This window comes from Motacilla alba, chromosome Z, assembly GCF_015832195.1.
Source record: "Motacilla alba alba isolate MOTALB_02 chromosome Z, Motacilla_alba_V1.0_pri, whole genome shotgun sequence".
Lineage (NCBI taxonomy): Eukaryota > Metazoa > Chordata > Aves > Passeriformes > Motacillidae > Motacilla > Motacilla alba.
In genome coordinates this window covers 8778610-8805956 of record NC_052046.1, presented here as the reverse complement: position 1 = coordinate 8805956, position 27347 = coordinate 8778610, and the positions used below count along the sequence as shown (strand labels likewise).

At 56.5% G+C, this 27347-nt stretch overlaps 1 protein-coding gene across 4 annotated transcripts; it reads right to left on the bottom strand.

The window, feature by feature from the left end:
* Positions 1-339: 339 nt before the first annotated feature.
* IL11RA (interleukin 11 receptor subunit alpha) lies at positions 340-27347 on the bottom strand. Of its 4 annotated transcripts, none has more exons than XM_038125164.1 (13): positions 27192-27347; positions 9319-9418; positions 8913-8973; positions 8638-8804; positions 8360-8474; positions 7486-7518; positions 6911-7074; positions 6608-6771; positions 6363-6504; positions 5840-5935; positions 5559-5658; positions 4845-4924; positions 340-4732 (listed from the first exon to the last, which is right to left on the bottom strand). In XM_038125164.1, the coding sequence occupies exons 2-13, from the start codon at positions 9416-9418 to the stop codon at positions 4713-4715; spliced, it is 1242 nt and encodes a 413-aa protein (XP_037981092.1). In that variant the 5' UTR covers positions 27192-27347; the 3' UTR covers positions 340-4712. The 4 variants fall into 4 exon arrangements, with proteins under 4 accessions (XP_037981092.1, XP_037981091.1, XP_037981093.1 ...); XM_038125163.1 differs by lacking the exon at positions 27192-27347 and adding an exon at positions 19413-20733; XM_038125165.1 differs by lacking the exon at positions 27192-27347 and adding an exon at positions 17715-17734.

Below are 27347 nucleotides of genomic sequence, written 5' to 3'. Positions count from 1 at the left end.
GAAGCTCCCGAAGCATGTCCTGCTCTGTTTTAGTACCTGCAGCTGGAGGAGAAGATGGAGTTCCTACCATGGGGTAGGGAGGAGATCATCTCCTCTGAGCAAGTAACATGGCAGTCCTGAGGAGGTGTAGTCCTCAGAAATGTGCGCATGGGGGGCACACAGCACGTGTCCCCTAGTGACACCACACTCCAGGGCAGGAACACAAAACACTGGGAACTTTTGCTTGGACAGCAGGACTGTTTCCAGAGCTGGAAAGAAAAAAAAAAAAAAAAAAAGAAAAAAAAGAAAAAAAAAAGAAAAAAAAAAAAGAAAAAAAAAAAAAAAAAAAGAGAGCGAGAGAGAAAAAGGGAAAAAAAAAGCTACCAGGAAAATTGTGGGCTGCTGCTGTTGCTTCTTGGAGCCAGGAGCAGCCATTTCCCAGGAGCATCACAAGCAGCAGTGCTGCTTGGGCAGAGCTATGCTGCTGGCTATTACTGGCATTTCCCATCTGTGAAACACCAAAAGCTTCCTGGAGGCAGGGAAGGGGCCAGCCCCAGCAAGCAAAAAAGAAACAACCCATTTCTGGAGGGAGAAGCTGACAATGCAGCAGTAAGAGAAGGCTCAGGTCTCTCCCTTCTCCACATCTGGCCTGGCAGGTGAAAGAAGAGCAAGGAATGTTCAGGCCTGTGGCAGCTAGAAAGGGAGGCAGATGAAGAAGAGAGAGTATGGAGGGGTTGCAGGGGTCTCTAATGGGTTCAGTCTTGTATCTCTAGCAAGTTCCAAGGCAGAGGTATCCACATGGAGGTGAGATGAAAGCCATGGTCAGGTGAACTCTCAACACTACATTTTTAAAGCATTCATGTTTGGATTCACTGTGTCTGCGGGCATAGTCTCTGCTGATCCTACTCTCTCAGTGTCTGGGCAGTGTGAGATGGAAGTGGTTCCTGAGGGGGATGCAATCCCTGTGGAGATGGCTCACGTTCTCCCCAGTACTCTCAGGACCTGAACTGGTGACAGTTCAGGCTCTGTCTCCTCATGCCAGCTGTGGTGCCATTTATATGAGGACTGCGTGCATAGGTCACACCCAAGACTTGCTCCCAAACACAATCCTTGCTCTCTGCCCATGGGCCTTCCATCCCTCTTCACAAGTCAGCCTCTGCAGAGTGAGCATCTTTGATGCTTGGCATGGTAACTGAATGTCCAAATACCTATCCATACATTAATCTATAAATTCATCTGTCCCTTCTTCCCTCTGACAACTGATCCACCCATCCATATATACATCTGCATGTCTCCTTCCCTCAATCCATGCATCCTCCTTCCCTCCCTGCTGAACCACTGACTGTGTATGTACCCTTTGCTCTCTGCATCATCTCAGGACATATAGATGGATGTATGTTTCATGGCTATTCTGCTGAAGCTGCTTTTCCTTCTTTCCTTGGCTCAGGGTTTGGCACAGAAGGAAGCAGAAGCAGCCATGAGAGGTAAGTTGAGACTATTTTGCTTCACAGTCCTGTGCAATTCGCCTCCTCCCCTGCAAAATACGGGCTGATCCTGGCAGCGAGGGAGGGAGAGGAGGAGGCTAATCCTGAGGGCTAGCTCAGAAATTTGGCAGGGTTGGTGGCAGTCAAACAGCCCAGGCAGCGCTGCACAACCACCCACAACCAGTGAGTGCCCTGCTGCAAAATCTTTTGCCAAAGCTATGGATTTCCCAAACAAGCCCCTGCCTGAGACGATCTGGTCAGCCTGTGCTGGATGGAGACAGTGGATATGGATGTCTCTGTGTCTCAGTGCTGGGGACCCTCCCTGGTGTGTAGCATTGGCTGATGGGAATTTTTCAAACCAAGTATATCCCCGGCCATGTTCTCCTGCACTTTTTTCCTGCTGGGCTTGGGCTGGTCCCTGTTCCATGCCAGGAAGCTGGACCCATCCCTACCTCATGTGGATGCAGTCCATGAGCTGCTTTGGCCTGACACATTCTCAGCATCTCCAGGCCTGGCTTGTACCAGCTCCCCTGGTGATCTTGGCACTGCATCCACCCTGGGGTGGGTGGGATATGGCAGCAAAGGCAAGTTTGGATGTGCCTCTGCCTACTTGGGGCAGGGTGCGTCCAGGCAGGGCTCCAGCCTGCAGCAGGAAGCCTCCTGCTCACTCAGCAGCTGTGCGAGCCACCAGAGAGCCCAAGCCTGGAGGAAGTGCCCTGGCCCCGCAGTGGGACAGGGAGGTGCTGGCGCTGGGACTGGTCTCATGGTCCCTTCCTGTTTTTCTTCTCCACGGCTTGAAGACAAAGTTGATTTTGGCATCTGGATCCCTCTCCTTTATTCCAGATTGCTGCTCACCCCAGCCCTCCCCTTGCATCTTCTCAGTCCGCTGGAAAGCCCTGTTTGCCCACGTCCAGCACCAGTGCATCTTCCCCTTTGGCAACGGGGAGGGCAGCACCCAGCACCAAGCATCTTTATTCCCCAAAGCACAGAATTTGCCCTTCCTTTGGGTCCCCAAGGCTTGTGTGTCACATTTACAGGCTGCTGGGGCAGGGAACTGAGCCATGGGGCATCCCAGCAGGAAGCTGCAGTGCAGGCAGGCAGGACTCCCTGGTGGCATGCAGACCCCCTGCCTGCTCTTGGTATCTCCAGCTGCCAAATGGATGGCAGGTCATGACTCCTTACATCAGAGAGCAAAGGGGTCACCCTCCAGGGCCATGGGCAGCAGGATGCAGCGATGAGGACCAGACATGCCTCTCCTGCCCTCAAGCTGCCCTGGTCACCAGAACTGGGTGTCCCTACTGCCTGGCCAAGCAAGCACCAGCTAAGGAAGGGGACACAAGGCTTGGCACACAGGGACAACAGATCTATGGGTTCCCCAGACAGCAGCAACAAACTTCTATTTGGAGCATGCATGGACTTTCTGGATTTAAAAGCAGGCAGAATACAGGGGCCAGAGCTGCTGTCTCCCATTTTCTGGCTGCTGTGCTGCTACATCTCAAGCAGGCATCAGTCTCTAAACCAGAACCAGATGCTGGGAACTTACTAAATTGTTTGCCATCACTGGAGCCACAGCTATGGGATGCACATCACCTGTGTTCTACAGCATCTCTGGACAACCACTGCCTTGATCCCTTCCATAGCGGCAGAGGAGTGAGATCTGGTGGTGGTAAGAGGAAGTTTCCAATGGTGAAGGCTGCCCATGCCATGCTGGGGACTGAGAAGAGACAAGGGTGACCATGACATGACAAGGGTGACTGTGTGACACAGCAGAATGTGTGTTGGCTGGGTTGGGTGCTGGGGACCAGAGCACAGCGGATGATGGCACTGTGATATAGCTGGAACTGTCAAGCTATGGGATGCACCTGGGAGAGGTGATGTGGCTGCTGAGCCTGGAAGTCCAGGCAAGATCTGGCTCCTTACACCTCCCCAGCTTGGTGACCTGCCTTACCTGCCCTATGGAGAGCTCTGCTCTGGTCCAGGGGTAGTGCCAGGCCAGCAGCACACTGCAGATAGAGAGCTAACCCCCATCTCTCTCACTCAGCGTGTCTGTGCTCATGAGGGACAGTGAGGGGCTGCAACCCCACAAAGCCAAGCACGGAGAGCCCTCATGACCCCACAACCAGGGCACCCAGTGAGAGCAGCAGGGAGCCTGTGGGCACACAACACATTGCAAAAGGCACAGCCTGCCCCAGCTCCCTCCAGCCCTGTCCACACAAGGACCCTTTGTGGTTGTCCCGTCCAGGCTCCCTGTGCATCGTGGGTTCACAGGCAGCCCCAGGACCCAGGTGCGTCCCCACCCTGCACTGGCTCTGCTCCCCGTGCTCCACGCGTTGCCGCTGTCTGAATTTCCACCCAGCTCCATCTGGATCTCGTTGGGCTGCTGGCACTGAGCACTGGGGTCTGGAGGTGCCAACACATGGAAGCCATTAGAGGGGCCGGGTCGAGGTGCAGCAAGGGGGCCACATGCAGAGCAAAGGGGGCTGTGCAGAGGGTCCTGTCTCCGCTGTCATGCTGGTGAGGGCAGGGGAGATGTGCCACACAGCTGTCTGTCTGCATCCTCTTCTGGCACTTAGCCTCGGGTCTCTCTCAGCCCCTGCATGCACCTGGGGAGAGGGCTGAACAGTTTGGGAGGCAGCCCTGCTGCCTGTGCACCTCCTGCAAGGACCATTCCCAAGCTCACCTCGCCCTTGGCCCAGCATCATCTGCAAAGGGGTTTTGCCTGGACAGTGCCAATGATAGCATTGGCATATCCCCTTTATTGGCATCTCTGCTCCGTCCAGCCACAGCATGGGGGATTGGGGCAGAGGGAAGGGGCAGGGGGTGTTTTCTTCTGCCTGCTGGCAGCTGGTGGGGGGTGACAGGCAGGGATCAGCACTCCTTGGTCTGGCACTGATGCCCGGCACCCCCGGGAGCCTACACCCATGGTCCCCCTCAACACTAGGCAGTGAAGTGGGGCTGGCTCAGAGTCTTATCCCCATTGGTTTAGCAGCGCTCAGAGGCAGAGCTGGCCTGTCACCCTGAGCCTGAAGTGACTCCAGCTGGCTCCGGGTGGGCTCAGGCAGTCCAACGCTCCTGAGAGCAGAGCCTCTTTCCTTAGGATCCATCCTGCAACCCCAGGGTGTTGGGGGCTCCAGCAATTCCACAGCTGTGGGGTGACCCAGGAGGCGTGGGGTCCTTGGGGGCCAGCAGTGGCATCAAGTCCCACGCGTGGGCAAGCGGGTGCAGGGAGCAGGGATCGGCCAGGGCTCACTACAGGATCTGAGCTTCTGCTGAGAGAGAGGACAGGGGGTCAAGGGGGACACTGGAGACACTGACCTGCCCCATGCTCCGCGTTCCCTGCCCGACATTCCCCCCCATTCCCCACTCTGCACCCTGACTCACTTGGTAGTGCCTTCAAGTGGGTGGCAGCAACCAAAAAGCTGGGTTTGGTCTTGTCCTTGCCATGTTTCCTCACCCGGAGCCTGGGGATGAGAGCAATGGCGGCTGAAGATGCCAAGCAGCCTCCCTGGGCATCAGGATTGCCCAGATTCCCAGTGATCCTGCTGTGTTTCCATCCAGCTGTGCCCAGCTCAGCTTAACCTCTCCAGTGGGTCAGCTCCAGGGCTACAGCAGGAACTAGTCAGCAGACAGAACAGGATTGGGATGGGAACAGGGACTGACAGCAGAGCCAGAGCATGGCAGGGAGATCCCATGGTGGCGGGATGAGAGGGGACCTGGGGACAGGATTACCAGGGAGCAAAGGATGTCTGTGCTGACTCTGGAGTGTGAGACTCTCCAGCAGGAGCCTTTGGGATGACATTAGAAGGAGCATCATCTTGAGGGGATTCAGAGAAAGGTCTCTTGGGACCTTTAAGGGGATTCAGAGAAAGGTTATTAGAAAGAGCCCAGGCAGGCTGGGAAGTAATGAGTGTGTTGGGAAGAGGCACTGGTGTGGCACAGGGGCAAGGGGAGCATAAACCACCCTACAGGGCATCAAGTGTGTTTTGGCAGGGACCCCGCAGTAGGGCTGGGGGATCACAGGGCACTCCATGCTGAGGGTTCAGGATGGGATGGGGAAGCAGTCATACAGCCCCTCCTTCTCCAAAGCCAGCCTACCAGATGAGGATGGTGATGACAAGAACAGCAGCCAGGATGAAGAAGGCAAAGATCCCAAGGGACACCAGGACGGCCATCTTTTCCAAGGGGTCACTGCGATCTGGGACAGAGAGACTGTCACAACTGAGGGATGTCACAGTCCCCAGCACCTGGGGGACCCTATAGCAAGTTCCTGGACACTCCAACATCCCAGCCACACATGGGCTTGGGGCAGCAGACCCTTCCCATTGCTCTCAGCAACACACATGGCCCTCCTGCCCACCAGCCCTAGCTCTACTCACTGATGGGCTCAGGGTTGGGAGCCTGGGAGGGCTCCTCAGCCAGGCTCTCCAGTCTGGCATCTGTAGTGGTTTCTTCACTTGCTGTGGAGACCAGGTCTGGAAGGACAGAAGGGATGGAAACACTCACCAAAAGCATATGCAGCACCCCAGGGACCCACAGAGAGGAGTGTGGAAGGGTGTTTTGTGCCCCAGAGGTCCCACGAGCCCAAGGTTGCCATTGAGGTGCTAATGGTGCTTTGGAAGCCCCTCTCTGTCCCAAGTCAGTGGGGGTCAATCCCCAAATGGCATCAGCACAGCTGCAGACTGACATGGGCTGGGAGATTTGAGGAGTTTTGTCCTCCTGCAGCTCTGCCTCCCAACCCTAAGTGGCCCTGGAGTTGAGACTCACTCCAGTTGATATTTGGGGGAATGAGTGCCATGGGGAAGGGACTGAAGAGGGGAAGTTCAGAGTTCTGGAGGGACTTTGGGGAGGGATGGCACAATGTGGTAGGTTGATGGGGGCTGCAGCCTGTCCCTCTCTCACCTCTGACTGGTGTTGCCCGGGCCTCAGCACTCCACTCGCTCCAATTGCCCGCATCCAGGAAATCCTTGGCACTGACTTGGACCACGTGCTCCAGCCCGGCGAAGGCATCCGTGATAACCTCAGACAGATTCACCGTCTCCACCTGTGCCAGGCAGAGGAGAGCTGTGGGGCAGGCAGGGGCACCTCTGCCAGGCCCCATGCACACCCTGCTACTGTGCTGGCTCTGCCTTTCCTTGCACACCTACCACGGACCAGGAACGGTGGATGACGGGTCGGTACTGGAGGCGAAACCTTAGCTGGAAGTGGGGTTCCTTTGGCCAGGAGGAGGGGTACTTCCAGCTCACATGGAGTCGCCGCGGGGCCAGGGGGATGGGCTTCACCACCAAGCCCTCTGGAGGGTCTGGCTTAACTGTGTGGGAAAGGACAGGAAGCCCCTGTCACCCTGCAGTGCCGTGCACAGGGGTGCAGGGTTCCCTGCTGTCACCCACAGGTAACTGCCCAGGGATGGACAAACAGTGGGACAGACAGATGGATGGCTGGGGACTCACTGATGGCCTGCATGGTGACATCAAGAAGGCGGTAGCTGAAGCCCAGGGGGTTCACCTCGGTGATGTTCAGGCGGTAGGAGCTCCAGAACTCTGACCTGTGGACGGTGCAGGTGCCGGGGCGGGACGGATCCTGCAGGCACAGCCCCACGTGCCCATTCTTGTTCCTGCAGACAGGGAGGCAGGCTGGTGACACGTCCTACCCAGCCACCATGCAGAGTTTCCAAATGCTGCCAAGGAGGTGCCATGGAACACCCTCATGCCAAGACCCTGGTGCAGGAGGCAGCCCCTCAGGCTCAGCTGCACTCACCCTTCCAGAATCTGGCATATCCCTCTAAGCATGACAGAAGGGACCTTTATCCCAGCTCCACACTCTGCCTGGGAAGGTCCCTCCCTGAGGCAAACCCTTCTCCCTGAGGCAAACCCTTCTCCCAGACTCCAAGAGTAGCTGGGAAGTAGCTGGCTCCCAGATGGGGACCCCCAGCTTTGCTTTAGGGTCCCTGCTTAAAACAGCAGCAGAGTCTTTGGGATGGGGGCTAGTCCCTAGGGAGCAGGAGCAGGGTGGGAGACAGTCCTACCTCCGCTTTTCTTCGCCTGTCAGGGACTTCTTCCTGCCATGGAGACAGATGGAAAAGCAGATGATTAGGTTGAGGGGGCAGCACAAAGTGAACCCCACCATGACCCAGAGGAGGGACAGGAGTCCACACTGCAAAGCAGCCCCACATTCCCACGCTGACATACACATGTGACAGCATGGGGGAAAGAGCCAGAACCATGTCCAGCTCTTCTAGTGAACAGCCTGGCAACAGGAGCTGGCAATCTCAGGGAAAAGAAATGGGACACCCTTCCCTGCCTGGGATTTCATCACACAGAAGCAAAGACACTGATAGAAGCAGCTCCCCAGAGCCTGGCTTCACCCTCCCACTAAAGCCTGCCAAATCCCATGCTTGCACTCCCCCTCCCTGTGGAGCCCTGATGCTGCACTCAGCCCCCTCCGCACCAAGCCCTCGGCTCCTGCAGCTTTCAGCAGGGCTGTGCTTTATGAGCTCCATTGGACTTCAAAGCCTCCTGTTAATTTGGCTTGCAGGGATAATTAGAAGCAGCAATGCTGTCAGGGCTCCTTTCATCCCAAAGCATGCCGCAGAGTGGAGGCTTGCAGATGACCTGTTTCTCTGTTATTGCCCCTCTGGTGCTGGCAGAGCTGTCAGCAGGGAGGGAGCCTGCCTGTGCCAGCCCCCCAGTGCCACTGAGACCCCCACGGAGAGCAAGCAAATCCTTGGTGCTCTGCTCACCCAAAACAGGACCTGCTCTGGGGTGCAGCATGGTCCTTGGGGCAGGAGGTGAACCCAGGGCATGTGTGGGATAGCCAGATGGATCTGGTGGTTATCCTTGGCTGTGACCCAGAGCTCACACCACAACAAGCCTATTCCATGCCCTGAGGGGATACTTCACCTGTATGTGGTGATGTATTTGGTGGGAAGGAAGGTCTCCACACTGGAGGTCCAGGAGCAAGAGAAATTCTCATAGTCAGATGCTCGGCAGGACACAAAGGGAACTCCAGGCAGATCTGGGGTCCGGGGGAAACAGCAGTCAGCGAGGAGTCCCCCATCCCGCAACCCACCCAGCACACAGGGATGCCTGTGTTGACACCAAGCCCCCTTTTGGCAAGCCCCTGGCTGGGCTGCGGGCACCACACACCCCCTAGAAGAGCCCACAGGCATGCTACTCACGCCCCAGACGCAGGGACACAGTGTGCAGGAGGCTGCCATCCTCGCTGTGGCAGCTGTACGTTCCCACTACGGCCAGGCTGGCGCTCGGCAGCACCAGGGATCCCTGCTGGATGGCTGAGCCCTCTGGCAGCGCCGTGGCACCTGCTCGCCTCCATCGCACCGGTGAGCTGAGGAGGAGAAACCAGGCAGGCTGCGTGAGAGGACAGGGATGCCTAGGCCCACCCTGTAAACCATCCCACTGGATAGATCCCTTGATGTGCACAGAAAAGACTTACCTGGCATGGACACCAGGGCATGACAGGGTCACGTCTGTCCCCAGCTGTCCATACTGCACGCCTGGAGGGACACACATCCCCAGATGGGTGTTAGCATTCGACAGCAGCCCACGGCAGGCCTGGGGGTGCAGGTGGGGAGCCCCTGGGGCTGTATCCCACAATGGGCACTGGCTATGGGCTCTGGCTTCATGCAGGTACCACCAGAGGGTACCAGTAAGGACTTGTCCCAGTCAGGGCTGGGCGATGAGCAGAAACACAGGCTGGCCATCACTGTAGGATGTAGGGCTGTGTTTCACGTAGCCCTGGTAGGTTTGTTCCTGTCTGGGGGAAATGGGGTCCCCTCAAGGTCCTCATGCCTGGGACATGGGGAGGGGTGCTGTACAGGGGCGCTTGGTGGGGATCTCACCTTCCTCTCCCCAGTCTTCAGGGATAGCAAAGGACGCTGATGCCAGGGCTGCTGCGAGGAACATCATCACCCTGCCCAGGCCTGGGATGGAACTGTGCATCTGGAGGAGGCAGACAAGAGGAGGAGAGTGTTATTCCCTGCAATGGGGCAGCTGATACAGTCCACAGCCCACAGTATTCCTGCAGGGCCTTGGATCCTGCATCTCCCTCTCATCTCATGCCATCCTGCTGGGGACAGAACAGGGACTGAATCTCAGGACCCCAGCTGGGACATCTGGCAGTGTCTGTGCCAGAGTCACAGCTGGTTCCTGGCTGCTGAGCAGTCCCCATGCCTGGAGCAGGAATGCAGGGGGCAAACACTGACCAGGAGCTTAGGGCTGTGTGGGTTGCGGGGATTAAGGGTTCTTTGCCATTGCAATCCTGGGCTGGGAGCCTTGGCTGGCTCCCAACCCCAGGGTGGTCCAGAGACCTGTGCATGTGCAGCTGGGGTGGGAAGGGACCAAGGAGAAATTCTGGCCTGCATTTACATGGAGGTGACAGCAATCAGATTTAAACAGGCTCACACAGCCAGGGAGAGCAGGGCTGTGATAGCTCAGATTGTAGCAAGTCTCACATCACTGCCCATGCCTGCACCCACTGTGAGGCTGGTCCGGGTAAGTCTCCATTTGTGGGAGAATGGGGCTGAAACCCCTTCCTCACACTCAGTGATCACCAGTGAGAGGGGCAGGGGATGCAGAGTCAGGGATGTGCGCCCTTTCTATCCCAACCTACACCACTGTGGGCTCATTAGCCAGTGCCATCCTGGTCAACATAGCCAGTGTTGCCCTGTCCTGCCCTACCACCATCCGCCTGTCCATCACAGCCAGCAGTGCTCTATGATATCCTCCCCATCCAGCATTCTTTCTGTGCCAGCCAGCAATACCCTAAAGCATCCAGACCCACCTGCAGAGTCCTGCACCAGCAGGACATTTCAGCCAGTGTCACCCTGTCCATCCCAGCCCCATCTGTCTGTGCCAGCAAGCATCACCCCAGGGCATCTGTCCTGGCCAGCATCACACTGTCCCTACCAGGAGTGCCACACAATCTCTGTCAGTCAGAAATGAATGATTTCTCCCTAGAAGTCTCCCCTCACAACTGGACAGTCCTGTTTATTTACACCCACACTGTTGGGCTCTGCTCCCTACTGCAGGCGGGGTCTGAGGGCACATAAGGCAGTGAGCTCCCTGCCAGCCCCAAGAGCAGGCATAAATCTGTAGGCATAAATATGTGTCCCCCTGGGTTGAACAGCTGAGAGAGTGGAGGGAGGGATGCTCCAGCCCAGCAAAGGCACCCCAGAGCAGCAGCCAGTTCCCCTCCTGTGGCCGACTGCCCATGGCCACGGACCAAACCGCCTGGCGAAGGAAGCAAGAGCTACAAGGCAATCTGCTGCAGGGGGGAAGGCGTGCGGCACCCCACATCAACCCCTCTCTGAGCATGCCAAGCAGCCTCAAACACAATCCCCAAATGTAAATAATTTCATGAGACTGTCATAAGCTTTTCCTACCAAACCACCCTAGAAATGTTCCCAAGAAATATCAGTCAAAAAGTCTCTGCCAAAACTATGCTGGTAAGTAACTGGGAACATTTGGCCTGAAAGTAAAATATTTTGGTGGTGGAAAAAAAAAAAAAAAAAAAAAAAAAAAAGAAGAAGAAGACGAAAATGAGTGTATTTTTTCTTAAAAGCAGCAACCAAAAATAACTCCAAAAACCACGTGGGTTAGAGTGAAGGAATAGGAAGAAATAGTTCTGGGGGGAGGAGGAAGGGGAGTGGGTGTATGTGTGTGTGTCAGGAAGAAGGGAGAGTGTGTTAACATACAGAGAGAAAAACAGCTTTAAAATAAAATAATTTTTTATCTTGACACCCTGGTTTTTCATTCAAACACTGCAGAGGGTATCCAGCCTGTCTCCATAATGACCCTAGTGCTAAAGTCTGGTTAGGGACCACTAACCTAGACCCCCAACCCTAGTGGTCCCCAACTGCAACCCGAAACCTAACCCTAAGACTGCTCCTCCTGATGGCCAGTCCTCATCTTCCACCCTTCATCACCCTTTGTCCCAGGGTCCTCCCAGAGCTTCCCATCCTCACCCCAGCCCCCCAAGAGCTCCCCTGCCTCAGAGGGGCACCCCCTGCCAGCGCAGCGTGAGAAGGCAGCACCGAGCCCCTCCAGACACGCTGACTCAGTAAATGACCCACATGAGCACTGCCAAAAACTATCCCTGGGGACACAGAATCACTGCAGAGAGAAGGAGCAAGCCCTTTCTTGCCTGCCCAAAGCCAAAAACAAAAGGGGAAAGAGCCACAGAGCCAGAGAAGACCCAGAGCCCTCGTCTACCCCAGGTGCAGAAGCAGGGCAGGGGGCCAGGTGCTACAAGACAGCCTGGCCAGAAAGGATCCCCTTATTTTCTGCTACCAAACTCCCTGGCCAAGAGAAAAAAAACAGGCGTGTAAATGAACACAAGCGTGTGAGTGGCCAGGCCTACTTTCCTTGGTGGCTCCACACGCCCAGAGATGGGTACACAGGCAGAGAAAACATCCCTTGATGCTTGCACTAGCAGTGACACATTCTGGGGACACAGAGTCCCGGCACAGTAGTCCTGGAGCCAAGCCGGGACAGAGGGAACAATCAGAGCTTTTCTTCCTCCCTTCATGCTAATCCTGGCCAGAGAGACGCCTCCCGCCAGCCCGGGGCTGGGTGACATCGCGCTGCCACAGCCAGGGCAGAGGGACCCTGCTCAGCCTGGGGAGTGGTTTGGTCCTGGTGAGAAGGGCATCAGTGCTGGACCCTGCTCCCTCAGCACGGGATGCATTTGTCACTGGCATGGCCAGGGTGACCAGGCAGCCTCTGGCACCCGTGGGTGTGAGCCAGAAATGTAAAGTTTCACTCGTCATACCTCCCTGATCCTGCTGTTTTGCTGGGCACCATTTGAGCTCATGCAAGAGTTTTTGGGCAGTGGTGGGGAGAAATCCTGACATAAGCCCCTTCCTGCATGTAAACTGAAGTGCTGTAAGCCAAAACTTCCCTCAAAATCATGGCCATGTGCATCGGCACTAATGCCCACGTCTGGTGTGACAGTTCCCTCAGCATAGCTGATCTGTGCCATGCCCTGCCGTGGCCTGGCAAAGCCCAGCACAGATTCCTGGGGGAAGCCAACTTTCCATTGTGTTCAGGGCTTTGAAAGACATTGGGTTTTGTTTTCTTAGGTTTTTGTTGTTGGTTTTCTTTCCTCTTTTTTTTTTTTTTTTTTTTTTTTTTTTTTTTTTGCTTCATTTGAAGTTGCTCTTCAAAGCAAATGGGCTGCACACAGAGCTGGGGTGATGAGGACAGGGACAGAAGTAGATGACACTGTGCCTCAAGGCTGCAGATGGCAGTGTGAAGACTTGGGATGCTCCCCACTGAGCACAGAAAGCTGGGGTGCCTCTCAACCTCTTCCTAGGGTGGTCAAGGGCAGCATTGCTGCAGCAGAGATATGGGAAATAACCCAAGAGCACCTGGCAGCTCTGCCTACCGTGTGCCAGGCCTTGATGGGAGTCATCCACCTGCAAAAAGCAATAGGCAGAGGCCCAAAGCTCTAATGCCCCAGAGATGGCACCACTCTGAGCATCCCCTGAGCTGGGGAAGCATCCCTGGCCCTGTACTACAAACTCTTCTGTCTGCCAGTGATTGCTGTAGGAAGAATGTCCTGTGCTGAAATGCAGAGCACCACAGGAATTCCCCTCTCCTTGTTTCCCTGTGGGGATTGTGCCTCTGGAGCTGTGCCTTGCTAATCCCTCTGCACCTGACAGGCCTGCAGAAGCACCATGCCTCGCTCTGAGGAGCCGTGGCACGGTCTGAGCTCCCTGTGGCTGCTGATCTGCCCAGGGCTCTGGAATCACCCCATCCCTGCAGCACTGCCAACTTCCACCTTCACTGCATGAACGTGTGCCTGTGAGGGGAGCATCAACCCCACTGCCGGATGGTTCCCTGCAACAGCCACCCCTTCCCCCAGATGCTGCTGGCACCCTCCCTGGGTGCCCAGAGAAAGCCCAGCAGTGGGTGCTGGAGGGAAGCAAGTCCCCCACCCCTACCAGGGCCACCAGGGCCATGCACAGTCTCCAGGACTAGCAGCAGCACCTGAGGCAATACCTTGCCCACCCTGGGCACTGCGGGGGCAATGCTCTGAGCACTGTCCACCATCCCTCACCCCACTGCCTTGGGGGCCTCAAAAAGGACTGTTTTCCTCTGCACCACTTTGTGGGGTGCATGGGCCCCCATGCCTGCTGCGTGTGGGGGGGGTATCATGGATGCTGGGCTGCTCCAGAACACACACATGCATAGCTACAGCCAGTGCAATCCCAGCACACTGGAATTACCCCAGTTAAACCAGTAAAACCAGTTGGAGCCTTTCTCTGTGAGGCCAGTGCAGTCCCATAAGAACCGTGCACAGTCTGAACATAGGACTAAACCCAGTACAGCACTGATGCAGGGCTTAACTCAGGGCAATATTGGATTATACCCCACAGCACAGAAGGAGAATTAAATTCCACCCAGCCCGGGAGGACAATTAAATCCAGTGCAGTCTAAATGTGTGGTTAAACTCAGCCCAGCCCAGGAGTGGGGCTAAACCCAGCTCAGCAAAAATGTGAGGCTGGACCTAGCACAGGTCAAACATGTGGTTATGCCATGCTAATGTGGGGTTAAATTCAGCACAGCTCAGGAGTGGAGTTGACACACAGCTTAGCTCAAAGTCAGGGTTGACCTCAGCACAGCCCAGTCAGGGCATTACACAGTGCAAATGGGGGGGCTAAACCAAATGGAACCCTGGCATAAGGTTAACCCCAGCTCAGCCCAAACACAGGGATAACTCTGTCATCATCCAGGGAACCAGTTATCTCCACAGCCAGATACAATGCACATCTCCATCCAAACTAGACCAACCCCCTGGTGATACCCAGCTGACCCCAGCCCCAGTGGTGTCCAAAGCCAAGGCCAAACCCCTCCATAACCCAAGGGTCACCTCTGTCCTCTGTGGAGCCAGCAGCTGCCAGCAGTTCCTGGTGCCTGGGGCTGGGGGGCCCCTACACAACTCAGCATGCCAGCAGCACCATGGAGGTCAGGCTCTGCTCCTACCCCAGCCGGGAAACTCTCACCCCAACGCCCTGATTTCCGCTCTGCTCTGCTCCATCCTGCAGGAAGAAGTCTCTGGCTCCCGGCTGTAACTGGAGGCATCGGCAAGGGCCAAAACAGCGAGGGCTCTGTTAGCAGCCAGCAGTCCTGACACTGTGCCAGCTGGCAGCACTTGCATTCCAAGGGGGGAGAGAAGGGGCGCCCCCCTCTCCATCCCCATCCCCACACTCCTCTCTCCAAAGCCACGTGCCAGAGACATTCCTAAAAATAATCTCCCGGCTGTAAAGACACCTACCAGCGCTGTAGCTGCAGTGCTGGTGGGTTTCTTTACAGCTTGGAGATTATTTTTAGGGTGGAGGCATGGAAGTTAGTGGGAGGGGGTGCTGCATCCCCACTGTCCTTGGCACATCGTTACAGGACAGGGATGGGCACAGTGCTGGATCTGGGGACAGGGGTGGGACCTGCCAGCAGAGAGCTGGGCCACCCTGTGATTACAGCAGGGTGGGAAAGGCTTTTCCTGTCCCAGGAACATTTTGGGATTTGGGACATTTTTCTGCTCCTGGGCTCAGCCCAGGCTGGCAGAGAATTAAGAGAGCACACAGCTCCCAGAACGGCAGAGCAGCCGGGCACCAGCCTGCAGCCTGCTCCCCCAGGACCATCTGCACCTCCCAGAACAAAGTTCCCCCAGAAGCTGGCCCTGGACCTGATACAAGAGCGCATGCATCCACAAATGCAGGGGACAGACATACATGTACATACCTGTGAATACTCCAGGCACACCCAGCTCCCTCTGATGCTCCTCACGAACTCCAGCCTGGGGCTGGGAACTCTGATCAGGAGCAGGGCCCCACAGCATCCCCCATAGGCAATGCTCCCCCTTCCCTCCCCCTGCTCCAAAGCTGGCCAGAGCCCAAGAGCCATCAGGCTCAGCTCCATCCCTGAGGCACGAAGGCGCATGGGTCAGCCAAAACGCAGCAGGGCCAAAATAAACAGCTCACCTTACACAAATGCTCCCCCAGCTAGCAATTTGCTGTCGCTCCTTTTGCAAAACAAAATCCCTTTTGGGCAAGAGAAGGATTTCAGGAGTCATTAAGGACCACCTGGGCAGCCATATAAAGCCATCAGCAAGGGGTGGCCCTAATAAAGCCACCAGCAAAGGGTGTCCCATTAACCTCCTGCACACCACCAGCAGTGTCCCTGTGGGAGAGGGGCAGGGGGATGGAAATTGCAGACCCCCAACAATGTGTGATGTGGGGATAATGGTGCCAGTCTCCTTCACCTGGTGGGATAACCATGACCTGTCTTCTCCAAGCTTGGAGTCAACCCTACCTGCTTTCATAGAATCATTGAATAATTAAGGTTGGAAAAGACCTCTAAGGTCATCAAATTTGCCACGTGGAGGAGGCTCAGGGGTGGCAGCTGGTTGTGAGGGCACATGGCAGGAACAGACGCTGGGAAAACACCTCACTGGGGGCAGTATCCATGCCCCACACCACACTTCTTCCCAAGCCAATCAGATGGCAGTGCCCAAGCCAAAATGAGATGGAAACGTGGCAAAAAGTGGAAAGAAGGGGAAAACATGGGGGCTGCTGTGCAGGGCCAGGGGATGGGGGCTGAGCCTTGCCTAAGTTGAGAAGGTTGGAAAAACACCGTCCAGCTCGTTTTTCGCTAGGGGAAAAAAACCCAGCCAAGTCCTGAAAGATTAAGTGTGATTGTATCCAAGAGGGGGAAAGCAGGGCCATGCAGGGAGTGTGATGACACATCTCCTTCCCCAGTGCTGGAGAGAAGCCCCAGCCCCACTCGGGGCCAGCTCTGTTTACAGGCTCCTATTGTCTCTCTTTTTTCATTTGGATTCCCCCCCTCCAATGTTACAGCTCAGAGTAAACAAAAGCAAGCAGCCTCTCACTCCAAACATTTCAGCCATCCCAAACTTTCTCTGGAGGGGGGCTGCCCGTGGAATTTTCCTCATCCAAAAGAATTTCGAAATGTTCCCGTTGCAGCCTGCTCTGACTGGAGGCCAGGACAGCTCTAAAATTCTTCACTAAATGCTTGAGCTGCCCTGTGCACTACCACAGCTCCGGCTGTGCCCCAAAGCTCCCCCCATGCACAGAGAGATCCCCTGGCCTGGCCAGAGGGGAAGAGAGACACATTCCAGCCTGCGTAATTCCCCACAGCTCACCCCATCCACCCGAAGTGGGACAGCAGGCCTCGGTGAGGCTGGATCCTACCTTTCTATTTTTAGCTGCCACTTTGGGTCTTATTGCTCCAAGTCAGCAGCGCTGGTGCAAAGTACTTGGGTGCACTGGGGGGTGTGTGTGGCAAGGCACGCCAAGAAAACACAGTACTACCCTTGGCAGGCAGCATCTCCCTAGCACCAGGCAGAGAGGAGAGGGTGCAGCGGGTTCCAGAGCTCCTCCCAGGAGCGGTCAGTGGCACCTCGAGCACCTGGAGCGCTTTCTGCAAGGGTGATGCCTCTTCGGTGCTGCTGGGTGACCCAGGGCAGGTGGAGAAGGAAGGGATGGCATGCTGATACATCCCTGAGGATGGAGTGGGGGCACTGTGCCCCACACACCCCTGTTAGAGGCTGTGCGGAAGGCAGGAAAAAATGTACTCCAGGATCAGACAAGTGCTGGGTGTCACCTAAATGTGCTGCCTCTCCTTGGCACACATCGTGCTGCCAGGGTATGCACCCTGGTCCTACAGGAGGTGAACCAGAGACCCCCTCATAGCTCTCTTGGCTATGGCTAAGTACAGATATGAGGTGAAGCCCATGAGACCGTGGCACAAGGGTGCCAGTATTGCTCTGCCCGCTGGTAATGGGGGCACTGGAGGTCAATCCTGAAACAACTGGACGGGGAAGAGCCCAGCTAAAAAGCCCCAAAAAAGCCAGCAGTTGCAGGAAGAAGTACCAAAATCTCAGTCCAGTGTGGATTTGGATGTCAATGCAAGCCATTGGAGTGGCCTGGCATGCTGATGTCCCTTGTCTGCTGTCCAGAACAGCCCCTGAATGGGTTTCACCGGGTAGGTGGTCCTGTAGCCCGAAACACAACCCAACATGCTGGGGAACCCCCACATCCTCCCTCCCTGGGCACATGCAGATTTTGGGGACTGCAGCCCCCTGATGAACATGCTGTTCTTCACCCCAGGAGGGCAAAACATTTCTGGTACGTGCTTCATCTCCCACCCACAGCATCCCACCCTGGTGGGCGTAGAGCCCTGTACCGCTACAGCAGCACTGGCAGGGGAGAGATACCTCAGCTCCACGCCGGGCTGGAATCTTGCTGTGGGACAGGGCTCTGCCGGGTGCCCCCGCTGCCTCTGCACCATCTCCCTGCGCTGCCTCGTTGGGTTCTCCTCCTCCACGGAGGCTGCTCAGTGGTTTGGCGTGGGAGCGGTCCTACCCCCCCAACCCCAGCAGCCCCCTCCCCTATAAAGGGGCCAGGCAGTGGCTGTGCGGGGAGCAGAGCCCCCGACACAGCAGATGGGGTCTGTAAAGTGAGGCTCCCCCAGGTGTGTTTGCCTTGGCCGGGGCTCAAGGCCGTCCAATTAGAGCTATAGAAAACATATCTTACAAAAAAACGAGGGGGGAAAAATAATCCTCTCCCCTGTGCTGGGGCCCAGGGTTTGGCCAGGGTTTCTCAGCAGGCCAAGCGCAGGCGATGCAGGCTCTGCTGGCAGCAGCCCGGGGAGGGCGGGATGTTTGTGGATATTAAAATGCAGTCGTAAAGTAGAAGAAAAGGGCAGCCTTGTTTCAGAACGAGTCTCCAAGGCTTTCCCCTCTCCCGTCATGCTCGGCACCTGGCCGGCAGCACGAGCAGCTCTCCCTTCCCACAGCCCCCACAGCCACCCCCAGCTCACCCAAGGGATGAGGTGCTGTCAGTGAGACCCCATCCCTCATGGACCAAAACTCATTGTCTCCACGAGGGAGCAGATTTGGGAGGGTCCCCCTCTACAGCGACCCATATTGGGTTAACATTACAGCTGTGCTTCTGTAAAACTCACCCCTGCACATCCCTTCCTTGTCACCCCCACACCTCCCTGCTTTCCCTTGTCCACTGCCCTGCCTGCATGGAGCCAAGGCTGCCAGGCTCCAGCTGCTTGGCAGCAGCCACATGGCAGCACCACTGGTACTCCACTGGTTGGCCTCCCCCTGCCTGTCTGCTGGAAGTAAAATAAGCTGGATGGTCTCTTGGTCAAGACTTCACAGGCACCCAACACCCTGTGCCCATGCAAAATAAGGGGGACATGGCAGGGCCCTATGGGATCCCATTCCCATTCCCAGGGACCACATAAACCTCTGGAGAAGCCCTCTCCTTGGGATATCTCCCTGAATCCACCCCTGAAGCAGGACGCTGCCTCTCCACAGCATCGCCTCTCTCTCCATGCTGCCATGTCCAGCTCTGGAAAGTCACAGCAGGAGGCTGGGAAGCAGTTGCAGGCATCAGCTCAGCGAGGGTGGCTCCATCCCAGCCCACCTGCTCAGCTGGAGATGCCCAGCGCACATCTGGCTTCACCACTGCCTTCTGATCCCCTTCCCAGTTTAGTAAGGAGGGGACTTTGTGCTGCAAGCCTGGAAGGCCGCCCTCCCCCATCCATCCCCGCCCCCATCCCTCTCCCTCTGCCCGTGCAGGCTCTCCAAGCCCCCGTCCCCCTGCCTCACGGGGAACCGAGGGACATCGCATCCCCAGCCACGGCCCAAATGACTAAGGCCCCGGCAAGCGAACCGGGTGCCGCCGGGGCGAGCAGGGCCTGTCCCTTGGCCGCGCTCCCTCCCCGCAGTGGTGAAATCACGTCTGGAGAAAGCCCGGGGAGTGAGGCGCCGGGGGCCCCCCCGCTGCTTCCCAGCGAGGATGCTCGCTCCCCGCCTGCTGGCCGGCCGCCCCCGCTCTGCAAACCCCACATCCCAGCAAAGGGGTGCTCCAGGCAGGCAGCCTGCAGCAGAGCCTCATACCTCATCTCCTCCTCCTCGCTCCGGACCCCATAGCAGCATCCCAGCTGTGGAAGCGGCTGTGAGAAGTGGAAACGCAGCAGCGAGCCCCAGATGCTCGTAAAAGTGCTCCCGGGGAGTGGGCAGGAACCTTTAATCCCCCTGTAACTCCAGTAAACCCGCCAGAGGCTGGGGGGCAAGCGGGGCTGGAGGGGTTGGCGGGGGTACCCCCCTCGCTGACACACCACCCCCTCCGCGGCAGAGCAAGCTGGCTCATGGAAGGCGCTGGTGGCTCGGGCTGCCTGGAACCAGCCCTGGGCAGCAGCAGAGGGGACAGCGGGGGACGGGCCACCAGCACTCGGCCTCGACCTGTCACGCGGCACGTGCCGGCTGCCACGGGGGTGACTAATGCGGCTCTGGAAGCGCCTCCGCCGGCACGGGAGCGTGGCTCCGGGTTAGGGTTTAATTATCCGCCCTCCTCCGCAGCCCATGCTCTCCGCTCCCTGAACCGCCACAGGGACCCCGGGAATGTCGTCCATCCCCCCCTGGCCGGGGCTGCTGGCATGGAGCGAGCAGGGCTGCGGCGGGGAGCGGGCTGGGAGCACGCCGAGGCTGCAGCTGGGGGCTATAAAAAGCACGGCTGTGGTATGCAGCGAGGCACTGCGAGGGGAATAAAATAAAAATCAGGTGGTGGACGAGTCGGGTGCTTGCTTCTGCACCAGGTCTGGCGACGGTGCTGCTCTCCATCACCCCTTCCCTACTCCCTGCCCGGCTGACTCCCGGTGAGGCTGGGGCAGAGCGGAGAGCCGGGATTTGGCAAAAGATGGAAGACGCAGGGTTGGGTTGGCGGGAGCGGAGGGGGTCAAGGCTGGGGAAACAATCGCTGGCTCTCGTACATGGGCTTCTGCCCGGGATGGAAGCATTGCAGCCCCCCCTGGTCCAGCACAGAGACGCCTGATCCGGGCACTCAGTCTTCTGGCAGCTCTCACCAGAGGATTAACCGTGCGCTGATGGATGGCCTGAGCTGCCTTTGCCAGGAGGAAGCCCCCCCATCCCCCAGCACCTGGATCCTCGTGGGGACCTCATCCAGAGGAGACAGTAATGCCACAAGCTGGGTACAGAGAGGGCTACCCTCAGGCCGGCAGCAGCTCCCTGCCCAGGGACGTGCCGTGTTTGCACAAGTCTGAGCAGGGGAAGGTCAGATTAATTTTAAACCTGAATAAACAAGGAGAGAAGGCAATGCCAGAGCTCGCCCTTCTCAGTAGGGATGCCCAGCAGCAGAGCACAGCACCCGCAGCACAGCTCTGCCCTGCCCAGGGGTTCACATCCCCCTGAGAGAGCTGGAACAGACCCACAAGCAGGGGCCTCCCTTTTCCACAAGGAGCTCCCAGCTGAGTCAGTGTTGGCAGCAGGGAGAGCAGCTCCTGCTTGATTCTGCAAGATTCCTCTGGTCTCCATAGGAAAGCATCCACCCTGGGACCACCATCCCACTGGGAACAGCACCAGGGCTCGCCTGTTCCCTGGCCACAATGCACAATGTGGTCTTGGGAATGAACAAGAAGGAGAAAAGAAAATAGTAAAATTGTTTGTAGGTCAAGAGGAAAATGAAAAAAAAGAAGTTTGTGTTTTTCATGCCAAAAGGAAAATGAAAACCAAAACATTTTGTTCTAAATGATAGGCCTTGTTTAGTTTTCAGTGGTTTTACTTTTTAAAAAAGGTTTGAGTTAAATCGAGCTAAATTTGTCTTCCAAACATTACCTTGGGGCAGGGAATAAAATAAATTGGAAAAAAAAAAAAGAATAAATCAAAACATCTCATTTGGAAAATGTCAAGAGCAAAACGCGACGGCTTTTCCAGCCTGGGAGAACCGCAGCCGGGCGCTGAACCCAGCCTCAGTTCAAAACTTGTGATGGCCCCCCCCCAGAGCAACTTTTTTCCCGGAAAATAAAGCAACTACTGTGCCAATTGATGGCTGGCATGGCTTGTGCCCTGGTGCCTGGCTCCCATCAGGGATGCCCCCACTGCCCATGCTGGTCCCCAGGACCTGCTGGAGCATGGAGAAGCCCTGTTACAATCAGCAGCCATGCGCATGAGCTGAATCTGAGCTGAGCTGCTCTCCAAAACTCCTCTTTAAATGTCTTTTCTATTAGGTCAGCATTCCTGCGTCGCCCAGGGAAGGTGGTTACGGCCGGCAGCCCGGCACACAGGCTCCTCGGTGCTTGCTGCTGGCTCTCCGACAGCAAGCAGCCTGCCCACGCTATTAAATTACTGAGAAAAATGGATCGTTTCACCAAAAATTAGGTGCAGGAACCTCTCACACAGTGGCAAGGCGAGCTGGTAATTGGAAATTCATAGAGCTGGCCGCAAATGCTGCCTCTGGCTCTGCTCCACCCTCTTCTGGTTGTGGTGAGGGATGGTAGAGAGGCATTTGTGCCATCCCTGAAATGCTGCTGCTGATGGAGATGCAGCAGCCACGTCGCCAGCAGCAATGTGAGGTCCCCCAAATATCCTTGGGGGGGTTAAATGCTGCTGCACCATCCCTCTGCCCTTCAGAGGTAGGGAAAATAGGTGAAAAAAGCTCTCAGAGACCTTTCCAGGCACTGGAGGAAGAAAGTTCTCCATGCACGGCTCACCATCAAGCACCCTACTGGAGACATGTCTCATGGGGGCATAGTTTGGGGATGCAGCAGGACGTGCTGCCCCAGCACCATCCTATTCTTAGAGCAGCACCTCAGGGCTGCTTCCCTACAGACCTTGCCTTGCTCAAGTCCTTAATCTCTTCATCATCCATCCCAGGCACAGTGTAAGCACCACTGCTGCTCCATCTGAGCTTGGGCATCTCACCATCCTCCCAGACCACTCCGAGCCCAAGCCTCAGTGCCTTGAGAGCTCACAGCTCTCCGAGGCATCTCCAGGGCAAACCAGGCAACTTCAGAAGCTGCCAGAGAACCCAGTGCATATCTGCAAAAAGCTGGGAAGGAGGAATGTGGATGTGAAGCAGATCAAGAGCTGTGTCAACAAGATACTCTGAGACACCAGTCCCTCACACTGACTGCTCCCTGTGCCAGCACAGGAAATGGAGGCACTCATCTTCCTTGCTATGTACACAGTTTTTTGGATGCTGGGGTGCAAGGACTGTGGGCACAGTCCCAGCTGGAGAGGGGAAATGGAGCTAGGCACAGGATCAGGGAGGGCAGAGAAAACGGATGCCTCTCCTGGCACAGCCATGCTGCAGCCATGAAGCAGCAAAACTCAAAGCCAGGATGGGGTGGAGCAGCCTCAAGGGGGCCATGAAAGAGCCCAGCGGGAGCCTTGCAGGAGCTAAAAAAATCAAAAGCAGCCGAAGCACTGAGGAACCCCCGGGGTTGCGTGTTGGCCCTTGCAAGACAAGGATGGAGCAATAGCTCGTTGGGTCCACCAGCTCCTCCTAAGCCTTGAGGCCTCAGGCAAAACTCATGGAAAGCAAAGACTCCTGCAGACCTCCCCAGCAGCCGGGGGCTGGCCCTGGCCCTGTAAGGAAGTCTGGAGAGGCGCCAGCTGGCCTGGGCACCCTGCGTGACAGCGGCTTGTGAAAAACCACGCCGTGCCACTGGGCCGGACCGTCCCTGGAGACCTTTGCAGGGCTGTTGCAGCACAGCTGTTGTGAGCTCTGTCGCAACACTGGCACGGCAGTGAGCTGGACCACAACGAAGACCCTTCATGACAACCCTTTCTGGTTTTCCCTATATATTTTTGCAGGAATATAAGGGCTGAACTGCACCTTTCATGGCATTGCTGAATTCAAAAGGCACTGATGCCCATGTCAACCTTTATCAAAAAGGGACTGGTGATATGCCTTTGGGACTATTGGTCTGGCTAGGATGAAAGCCTTCTGTCCCAAAGGAAGGGGATGGTGAAAGCACAGGAAGGCGCAGGAAGGAAACAGCTGGACAGGCACAGCCACGCCAGCCCGAGGGCTCCAGGGATGCTGTGCCAGTCCTACTGCCTCCCACGTGCTCTTCTGTGAGGATATCCACACCCCTTAGGTGCCAGCAGGATGGCAGGCAGCGGCCCCGAGCCCTGTCCCGAGCTCCCCAAGGTGGGACGATACTTAGCTACAGCTCAGTTGAGCTGAGCACAACACTCCTCAAAGTCAATGGGTCAGAAGGCTCTCCCCAAACAGCTGCAGAGATGATGGTCCACCAAAGCTGGAAGCTTCTTCCTTCCCTTCTTCCCCTCAGTGTATCATCAGTACTGGCTTCTCAACAAGGGTTGGCATGCCTTGTTTTCACTTTGGGAGGTGAAATAAACCAGAAGATGCCCAAATGATTTTCTTTCCACCATAAGGATTTCATTAGATGGTGGAGCCCTGAACTTTCCCACCTCTCCCTATACGGCAATCTCTGCGGGTCCATAACAATTTTCATTAGGCAGTTTCTATTTTGGCTGTCTCCACACTGAGAGGAATGGACCAGAGCTGAGCAGCCTCTGGGGAGCCCCAGGCTGATTTCCAAAGTGCTTTCAGCATCCTCCATCATCACCTGCATGGGACAGCCCCATGTCCAACCATGTCAGATCTCCTGAGGTCCCTCCAGCCTCCTTGTCCTCTCCAAAAGCATCTTTAGGAAACATGTATGAGCAGGTGGGCGTGATCTTCCCCTGCTCAGACTCTTCCAAAATTCCTCAAAAGCCTTTTCAGCAATGACCAATGCCTGTTGCAGCAAGTCCAAGCTGTGCTGATCAGATGTGACCATTGTGACCTCAGTGAGCAGTCCTGGTAATACAGAGGCTAACCAGGTCTTGACAGATTTCTTGTCCCTCTTTTCCTGGATGCCCCCAGCTCAAACACCAGAGTAGGAGGAGCATTTTTTTGCCATGTCCCAGACTTGTACCACTAGAGAGAAAAAACTGTGCATTCCAGCCCAGCCATCCACCTGTACTGGAGAGCTTGGCAGATGCTTCAGGGCTGCAGGTGCTGTGACCTTTCAAAAGAGCCCAAAGCTCACCCCATCCCACTGCCATGCCAGGGTGACTCAGAGACCTGGGAAGCAGTCAAACTTGAGAGATAATTCCTAATTACACACTGATCCCTGCAAACCTGTTACTAATCTCCAGAGGAATTTTCCTTTTTCCACGGAAATGGTCCATGGAAATCTGGCTGTTGGCGAAGACTCAACCACTACTGCAAGGCATCTGTGCCCTTCCCTACTTTCATAACCTGGATGAGAGAAGAAAACCATCACTGGGAGGTGCAGAGAGATTCGCTGGTAGAAACTCAGGTCATAAGGTCATGGCATCCCTGGCCAGAGAGATTTGGTGATTTTCACACATGCGATGCTGTGGTAACCACAGGAACACTTAGAAAAACCAAAAACTCTCTAAACATCCCAGCAAGCCAACTCAGACATCCCAGGGCTAATCCCTTATGCTGGCATTGTATCAGCATCCCAAATGCTGCTGAAGATCCCGTGTGTTGCCTATAGGGAAGACCTCTCATACCATCCAAGCTCTGCCCTTGGCTATATCTTGGGCAGGGGCAGAGCCACCCTCTTTCATGCCTAAACAAGAGGAGGGGAAAAAAGCTGTGAGAGATGCTGAAATTTTCCAAAGGGAGAAAAGCAGACACACAAGCCGGCACCTGCCCCTCCCATGGGAAGCATCTCGCAAGGGGTTTTCCTCCACAGCCAAACCCGCGGGAGAAGAAGAGGCAAGAATCCTTTGGCTTGCTTCACCTAGCGAGGAAGCTATAAATATAGCAGGGTAAACATCGGAGAGGGAGAAGAGGTCTTGAACTAAAAGCACAATGTTGGCACAAACCCACAGGGGAATAAGCTCTCCAGGAACGCATTCGGCAGGAAACCAGAGGGAGGCTGAGGCCTGTGTGAGCAGGAAGAGCCTGGAGTTGCCTTTGAACAAGAGCAGAGTGGAAATAAAGGGTTTAAACCGAGTGCTCAGCTAGTTCATGGCAGGTGAGGATGCCATGTACTGTTGCCATCCGTGAGGGTTTCCTCACTCAGAATGGCCCAGGTGAGCTGCGTGAGAAGGGCAGGAGATGCAGGACACCTTCATGTGTGGGCTGCAGCTGTGGGCCACCTCTCTGCCCACCCAGCATGATAGCTTCTGATAAGCCCAGCAGCTGCAAAGGGGAACTGCTGCTGCTGCTGCTGCCACGATGAAAACGCCGGGGAGACTCACTGCGCCGTGAGTCATTCATTCATCCTTCACAAACAGGGCCTGCACTTGGCCAAGCATCCTCCTCCCCCCGCCGCTGGGACAGCTTGCTGGGACAGGGAAAAAGTGGCTTATTAGATATAATCAAGTCAAGTTTTCCTCTCCCTGTGAGGTTCCTCTTCCTGGAATAGGAAGCACAAGACCAGAGCTGCTTTTCTTCCACCTTCCTGCAGGCTCTGCCATTAGCTGCACCCTCCAGGGAGCCCTCCCCACCACCCTACTGAACCCCACATACCCTGTTCACCCACTGCTGGTGACATCCAGCCCTGAGCACAACCCTGCTGTCACCAGTTTGATCCTGTCCCCCACCTCCAGCCCCACTTTGGCTGCCAAGATAGGTTGGCAGCTCTCTGGAGAGCACATATTGCCCCCTTTGTTTCTGCTCAAAAAGTGCCACGTTGGTGGGACAGAGGGTGTATAGGTGATGAGAGGGCATTGTGGCCATATCTCTTCCCTGTCCCTACCACAGGAGGTCCTCCACCAGCTCCCTGCTCCCTGTGAAGATCCTTTCCCTGTGCCAGGCTGGATGATGCGCACCTCCTGTCCCTGCACACGCTGTAACCTCGCTGCGACCTGCCCTCCTGTGAACAGGTAGAGTGCAAACACACCACCTCCTCCTGCAAACACAGCAGCCAGACATGGGGCAGTCACATCCTGGCACACGAGGCGCTTGGGCAGCCCCAGAAGTCTCAGCTCTGGCTATGCCACCAATGCCAGCCAGCCCAACACCATTTTGTGTGCATGACAACACATCTGTGAGCTGCTGCAGCGCTGGGCTTCTTCCCATCCATGGGGACCAGGCACAAGGTACCCTCAGGCCTCATCACAGTGGGGTCACAGTTGCTGACAGTGATGTCCAAGTCTAGCTCAGTGCCGTGGATACCTCTGACAGCCTTCACCAGCCCAGAGGCAGAGCTTGGAGGGGACCTTGTGGGTGACACAGCCAGACAGTGAGGGTGGTGGTGGGCACAGCCTAGGGCTGGCCACTCACCGGGGCTGGCACGGGACAGGGAAGCTGGGATTGACACAGCATCCCGGGGCAAGGAGGGACAAGGCAGGCAGAGCCCTGCCAGTGCTCGCACATGGGAAAGCGCCTCTCTCAGCGCCTCTCCTAATTGGGAGCAGCTTTTCCCTGGACCCCCCAGGAGAAGAGGGGGCCCGGCCGGGGGACGCTTTGCCCGGCATTCCAGTCCTTCTCCAGAAAACTCCCTTCAGGGACAGTAGGGGTGTCCAAATCGGGAATGGTAGGGGGTGGTCTGTGGAGGCTGGGGAAGGGGCTCGAACATCCCAGTCCAGGAACATCAATCCCCCGAGCATCTCCGGGCAAGGCGGAGGCGCGGAGGGCGGAGAAGGGGGAGCAGCACTGGGAACTCACAAGCAGCCGGGAGGGATCTGGAGGGCAAGTGCCGGGCAGCTGCTTTGCGAGGGGACACAGACACACAGACATCCACACACACCCGCACAACTTTCTCCACCCGGGCAGCAAACAGCTCCGGGAGCTGCCTGACCGCAGCCGCGCGTCCCTCACCGCGAAGTCGGGGCGGCGGCGACTCGTTCCCCTCGCGGGCTGGGGACCGGGGCACTGTTCCCTACCTTCCTGCGTGGCGCCGCGGCTATGTGTCCATGGCGCTAGCGGAGCGGGAGCCGGGCCGGCAGCGGGAGCGGGAGCGGGGCGCCCGCACCGGGCTGGCTGGGGCCGGTAGCGCAGGCGGTGCGAAGCCGCCGGGGCTGCCGCCGCCGCTCCATTGG

Excerpts from the sequence above, each read along its gene's own strand:
- IL11RA (XM_038125163.1), bottom strand. The coding sequence starts at position 19,451 with ATGCTGCTATGGGGTCCGGAGCGAGGAGGAGGAGATGAG. Across the intron at positions 7,519-8,359 it reads AAATACATCACCACATACAG|GAAGAAGTCCCTGACAGGCG; the intron begins GTGAAGTATCCC and ends TCTCCATGGCAG. Across the intron at positions 6,505-6,607 it reads TCCACCGTTCCTGGTCCGTG|GTGGAGACGGTGAATCTGTC; the intron begins GTAGGTGTGCAA and ends TGCCTGGCACAG.